General features: G+C 52.9%; 1 protein-coding gene across 1 annotated transcript in view; it reads right to left on the bottom strand.

Annotated features, from left to right (window-relative positions):
• Positions 1-5,291, bottom strand: part of NTF3 (neurotrophin 3) — a 64,272-nt gene extending 58,981 nt beyond the window's left edge. The window contains exon 1 of the mRNA XM_016221819.2: positions 5,104-5,291. Coding sequence (XP_016077305.2) covers positions 5,104-5,121 — 18 coding nt within the window. The 5' untranslated portion in view covers positions 5,122-5,291. The remainder of the gene's footprint in view (positions 1-5,103) is intronic.
• Between the last annotated feature and the right edge of the window lie 1,693 nt (positions 5,292-6,984).

Raw genomic sequence — 6,984 nt, forward strand, 5'->3', positions numbered from 1 at the left:
CCACCAGAAACTGCCTGCCTCATTAAAGAGTAAAAGAGCAGCTGGTGAGGTCTTGAAGCCATTCGGTGGGTTTTAAAGATCTTCAGTGCCGGCTTGACTCCCCTCTCACTTCAACCAACACGGGGATTTACATTCCCTTCAGCTGGGGTGGGAGTAACTGCAGGAAAAGGTCTGGAGAAGCCTGGAGCAGAAGCTGCCGCTCAATTAGTCGTCCTGAATGGAGGGGAAGAGGAGAGGCCTGAACATCTGATACATCTGGGAGTGGAAATGCAGAGATGGGAAATGTTATGTAATTAAACTCTGCTGGCCTGTCCCGCCTGGGGAATGTGAGACCCATCAGCAGTGACCTCTTCCAATCAACTTAATTGGCCCAATCTCGCCAAGAAAAGCAACAGAATTGGTTTAGTGCCTCATGGAAATAGCTTAGCTCCTGACTATTTATGGCCACTGAACTCAAGGATGGGAGCCTGACTTTGAGCCAGGAGTCAACAGCATGTACTGACTTCTGGGAGGACTTGGAGACTTCAGTGGGTTTCCTTGCCCCTCTGCCTCCATTTTTGTCTCTGGGGAAAGTGGCTGCACCAGCTCACTGCACTGGGTGCACGCCATTCCACATATCAAAAGGCTCTTGCCCGCCAAGGGCCCACAGTTCAGAGGAAAACAGACCTTCACAGTAACCCAGGATGGCTGGGCTTTGCTCCTCTTATTCAAATGTGTCAAGGACCATGATTATTTTCTCTCCTTTCAAAGTCACATTCATTGTGGCATCATGGTCTGCACAGGTCATGTTAAATAACAGGACAATGTCTGTTCCCGATAAATAATAACACTGATTTTTGGACCACCTTTCTTCTGAACAGTTCAAAGACCTTTTATGAATACAGATTTACATAAACTATAATCCAGGTTTGGCTGCCTCCATTTTATGGATGAGTAAACTGAGGCAGTTAAAGAAAGTTCCATTTACACAGTGGGTGAGTAGTAGACATGCAGAGGGCATTGAGACTATCTACCAACTTGCAATATAGGGGGGAAGGGGTACAGATACCGTTTTTACAATGGTTCACATGCATGCTGGCACCTGTATTCAACTGGACTTCATCTCTCAGTAGAGTCTGTACTCCTAAACACACCAAGCTTTGACTTGGAGAAGAGGCATCACAGACACTGCCATTTTGTAAAAGGAGAAACAGAACAGGCTTCCACCCCTACCTCACCATCCTCAGAAATATCTGCCTCAAGATCTTCTTCTGACCAGTGTTCCAACCCTGGTTAATTCTCTCATGTAGATGCATTTATACCCTAAAAAACTGAATCTCAAAATGGCACAGCTATAATTTCATGAATTCAAAAATGTCATGAGGCAAATAAAGTCCCCCCAAAATATGTTCTCACGTGATTAGTACCTAATAAATGAGGTTCCCTATCACCTGGTCCAGGCAAGCAAGCATATGCAGCGAAAGCACACCACTCTCCCTCTTCTGATCCATAAACAGCTTGCTCTCCCAGGAATGAACCCCGTGGACTTCATGCTCCCCTCACCTCCCAGAGGCTCTGAAACCTGGGACTCTTCTTTTACCTATCTCTACCTTTTTTACTTCAGGTGCACATCTGAGCATCCTTCCTCAGACACACAGAATTCCTGCAAAAACATACACCCATCCCCTCACAAGAGCCAGAATATAGCCCTCCTATCCTCCTGGCTAACTTTCTCCCAGTTATTTAACTCCAGACACATACACACACACACACACACATGCACACACACACCAGGTTAGCTTTACACTCATAGCCCAGAAAACATTAACAAACACTTAACCTGTGTCTTCCCTGATCAGGGCTTCACCCTCCTCTAGCTTCACATATCAAGTTTTGTTCCTGCTAGTAAGTAGGCACTACACACTCAAAATCTCACCCCTCCAATGCATCAGGACTTGCATTCTGACCTGGACTGAGGCACCCCCACCTCAGTTCCCAGCTCACAGTCCCTACAAGAAACAGTAACATACTTCAGCTCCTTCCCCAACACACAAAAGTATACATCATCCCCATCTTTATGCCTTTTTTTTTTTTTTTTTTTTTTTTTACAAAACCACAGATATATTTCAAGTCAGCGTCCCTTTGGCCCCCAAGATCCATAAACATCTCTAGAAACTGAATTATAGTTCTTGAAGAAACCTCAACTAGCATCGAGCTCGCTTCATTCCTCCTGGCAAAACTGCAGCAGTCAGCTGAGCTCCAAAAAGGAATTTTTCCAGGGCACTGTGCCATGGCCCAGTACCCAGCAATGAGCTGAGCATCCAGTAGTCATTCCATAAATTTTAATTGATAATATTAATTGGTGACAGTGAATTCCTCTATTAAATAAGAAATTCATTATAAAACATAATACAACATGTGTCTCTGCCACTGGGCATGCAAAATATATTCCTCCACTCACTCCAATCCTGTGCATGCATCCTCCCTGATTCCCATGCGGTGCCAACACAGGACTTTTCCCCTTAAATGTACATCCTTCATCCTAAGCCCTCTCCAGTTTCCTCCTCTCTGGGGAGCTGGGGAAGGGGTGAAGGCAAAAACCAGCTCAGCATCCTTCCCTGACAAGTCTCTCCATATTGAGTGTCTGAGCCCACACTTTTCTATCCCCCACATGCCCCAATGCCATCCCAGCCAAATTTCCCAGGGCACTCTCATAAAGTTCACACTCTGCTCTTCCCAGATAATCTTCCCCCACCTCCACACATATCCCTTTGGTAATCCTCAGACACCCAACCTTCCCCACACATCCACCTTCCACTCCCACACACAGCTTAGCTGCCCTCCCACGCCACACCCACTCCATGTGTCTGTGCAGACATACACATGCCATCTGTCTTCAACACACTGAACCTCTCCTCCTGCTCTGACACCCTTCGCAGGCACAGATTTCTCATTAGCTACACCTATGTTCCCACCTGCTCTCCTCTCCTGCTAGTCAAACATATGCCCATCTCACAGATTCCTTAGAAACGCCTCCACCCTCTGTGAACACAGGGCAGGGTGGAGCCTCTGCTCTCTCACCACCCCCTAAACACACTCTCAGGCAAAAACTTTCCAAAAACCTCCTCCCCTGACCAAACAGAGCACCCAAGGGTCCAGATCTAACCCCCACAGGGAAGCAGACCCCATCACACAGATCAAAACCTCCACTTCCAGCTACAATGCAGTCCTTACCAACACACTCCCTACTACAACGCTCCCCCCAACCTTTCTACTTTCCTTCAACACTGTTTACAGAGCCTGTTTTCTTCCCTCCTCCCCCCCCCCCCCCAAAGCCAGGTCTCAGTGTTTGAGCCCAAGGCAGAGGCTGCTTGCTGGCTTTTATCCCCTGAATTCTACCGCTGAACTTTCTTTGTGCACTATGTCAGGAAGGAATAGGGGGCCGACGGGAGGGGGACAAGGCAGGCTGAGTATGCTGGAGAACTTCCGAATGCTGTGAGAACAGAACCGAGAGAAAAGTTCCCTCTCTGTTCCAACTGTCTCCCATCCGGACACGCAGGGCAGAGGGCTTAGATGTTTTTCTTGCTCTCTGTTCCGCAGGGTGGCAGAGGGTATCTCTTTATTAAAAAGCAGGTCGTCCAGCACATTCAGTGTCTGAATTGCAAACATCAGACTCCAGGAGTGACACCCACCCCCTTTTAGCTCCCACCCCCAGCTCTTCATGCTCATAAAAAAGTCCACCCGCGCGCAGTCTCCGAGCTCTTCAGCTCCGCGCCCAGCGCTCCCGCTGCGTCCAGGGAGCAGCCTGCGCTCCGACTCTGAACCTGCCGCCCGCCGCCAGAGGTCGAGAGGAGGCGGTGAGGTTCAGGTTGGGGGCTTCCTCCACCTGGAATTCCCCTGAGCCACGGATCCACGCAGAGGGATCCTCGCCAGTCGGCAAAGGGCTCTCAGTTCCGTGCCTTTGAAGCGCAAAGGAGGAACGCGACAAACTCCCCCAAAGAAGCAACGCAATCACTCGCGCACGAAAGCTACAAGCAGAGTCCCCTCCCCCATGCGGCTCCTTCCCCGAACTTTCAACTCCCAAGCATCCCAAAAGCATTAGGATTATGAGTAGAGCTCTGGGGCACTGGAGAGAATTGGACCGTTGTGGATCATTTTCAGTCCCCGCATCTCCCAACCTTCCCACACCTCCGCCTCAAATTCCCAGATCTGGCTCGGAGAAACTGCCAGGATTTCCCCAAGGATGGCACAGTCTTCTGTGCCCCGGGCTACTCCGCAGGGTCCCAGGTGCGCGGGCTGCGCGCTGAGTTCCAACATCTGCGGAGAGATCCAGGGTGGGGTAGCCGCGGGTGGGCGCTGGCCAAGACCAGCCCGGGTGCGGCGTCGTTTCCGAGAAAAGCTTTGCGCGGAGGCAGGGGGACTCCAGAGCAGGTACCCCGCGAGGGCGAGGAGTCTAAACTCCCTAAACTGGGAAGCAACTCTCCAGGTTCGGTGCTGAGTCCCCTCCCCCAGCCCACGTCCGGGCCGGGGCAAGCGAAGCCTGCGGAGAACTAGGAGCGGCTAAGAGCCCGGCGCGGGGGGCGTGCCGGGGAGTGGCGGCGGCCCTTCGCCCATTCCCCGTCCGGGACCTCTCTGCCACCCCCTTTTGTTGCAGGGTGCACGGGAACCCGCTCTGCAGGAGTACACGCGCGTGTTGGGGAGGAGGGGTGGTGGTTCTGCTGAATCCCTTCCCTGCCCTTCCGTCGTCCCCATTTCCCCTCGCCTCCGCCCTTCGTTTGCAATCCATGTCCCTAAAACCTGATCACTTTCCCAGATACCAGGCGGTTTCTCGGGCAGCCAAGGGACAAGAGAGAGGAGGGGAGGGGGGCAGAGAGGGGGAGGGAGAGGGAGGGGGGGAGAGAGAGAGAGTGTGTGTGAGAGTGAGTGTGTAGGGGGTGGTTGCGGTCGCGTCTCGACCGGGGGTGATCGCGGCGCAAACTTCGGGGAAGGCACAAGCCGGGGAAAGTGCGGTAGTGCGGGTCAGTGGGGGTGGGGCGGGATGCGGAGTTGCAGCGCCACTGTAAAAACCCCCACTAGGCTCCCAACCCTCAAACCTGCCCACCCAACGTGCCCGCTTCCCCTTACCGTGGCAGAAGTAACCATGGCATCCGTGTGACTGTTTCCAGGGACGTCGACATGAAGAGAAAGATAGACGCAAACTTGGTCATTCAAAGTCTCCCCCACCCCGCCGCCGCCACTACCCAGCAGGGGAAAAAAAAAAAGAGAAAGAAAGAAAAGGGAGGAAAGTAGCTCCGGGCTCTCTCACGGGGCCGCGCGCGGAGCTGTTCGGTAGGGAGAGGAGCCTTCAACTCTGAGTCCCGTGAACATAATCTGCGCGGTTATAACCAGCCAACCCGGCCAGATGGCTCCGCGCTCAGCGCCTTAACCCCTTGCGCGCCGCGTCGCCCGCCCCCGCGCCCGGCCTGTCCCGCGCCGTGTGGGCCTGCGCCCCAGCGCCCCTCCGACTTGGGTCTGGGGGGCAGTGAGAGGACCGGGACATTCCTCCTAGCCCCTCTTAAAGAAAAACACGAAAAACTTCCAGATGAGTAGTCTGCTTCTGAAGCCAAGTCTCCCCCTTGACTTCTCTTTTAGAGATCCAAGAAAAAAACGAAATATTCACCTCTTCACTACATTTTACATGTTAATGTCTCCAGCCTGTTTTATTTGTTCTTTTCCTTTCAAAATTCTTTTTGCTCTTCTTTTTTTTCCTTTTTATTTAAGATTTTCTTTACTAGACAGAAGGGCCTTTCTTGCCCCTTTGCTCTGGGCGGCTTGGATCTAATGTGTAAACTCCTCCTTCAAACCTTAGACCCTTCCAGCTCCAGATCGCTCCCCACCCCCTATCTAGCCCACCCGTCACTCCTTCCCCCACCTCACACACGAGCACGCCCAAGGACAATCGCTCCCCAGCGAACTCGCTGCTCGTGGGGACCAGTAGCAGGGCGCTGTGCAGGCGGTCGGGGGAGATCAAGTCAGAGGTATTGGGGGAGAGAGGGTCGGGGGTCAAGGGGACCAAAGGTGCGTGTGCGTGCGTGCTTGTGTGTGACATGAAGGGAAAGGAGGGTGGATCGGAGCCCCTCCATTTCACCCACCCTCCAATTTCTCCTAAGCCCCCTTTTCCCAAACTAGGATCGGGCCCCGCAGCTGAGCGCCCGCCTAGCACCCACCAGCCCGCAAGCGCAGACGTTGCTCGAAGCGGGAAAGTCAAGAAACAAACAGACCTCTTCTTTGACCTTGGAAAGTAGTGACGCTCACTTCCCCACCGGTAGATTTTTGGAAGAACGGAATGGGTGGGGGGCAAAATCTCCTATTTCGAGATCATTTTAGCTGCCCGTTAGACAGCACTTGCTCTGATCGCTCTCTCTAAATTTACCAAGTTCAGTTATCTTGCTTTCACCCATTTGCAATCCAGAGAAGTGGAGGGGAGAATGTCACTTAGGGGTCAACGAGAAATCCAGAGCCTCAGAGCGGAATTTTGCGCTCCAGCTCCCCTCCTACCCCGCTCCCCGGGTTATGGCGTGCGGACCTCATCTCCGAACCCCCACTCCACTTGCTCTGCCATCTCAGCCACTCCCCAGTCCATCTCTTGCCAGGCCCTTTTGTCTCACGCGTGGTTGGGGAGGGAAGTGAGTACGTACCCCCTGCCCTGCCATTCCAGGGGTCTATGTTTCAGCTAGGGTCCGGGCTCAAAAAACCCACATTTCTTTGACTTGTTTGAAAATTTGGTCACACACTGAGAAGCACAGGCACTGCTGCTATCAGATCAGGCCGAACCCCCCGGAGAGAGGCTGCTGGGAGAGGAAGGGTTGGGGAGTGCAGGGCTGCGTACTAGATGGATTGTACCTGCCTCATCATTATCCTGGCTGATGGAGGCTGCCACATCGAAAACGGCCACGAGCGCGCACGGAGGCCCTGGGGCGGCACCTCCCGCTGTCCCTGGGAAGAACAGGGTCCTCCTGCAGTGCC

Source organism: Miniopterus natalensis, chromosome 2 (assembly GCF_054644295.1).
Source record: "Miniopterus natalensis isolate mMinNat1 chromosome 2, mMinNat1.hap1, whole genome shotgun sequence".
Lineage (NCBI taxonomy): Eukaryota > Metazoa > Chordata > Mammalia > Chiroptera > Miniopteridae > Miniopterus > Miniopterus natalensis.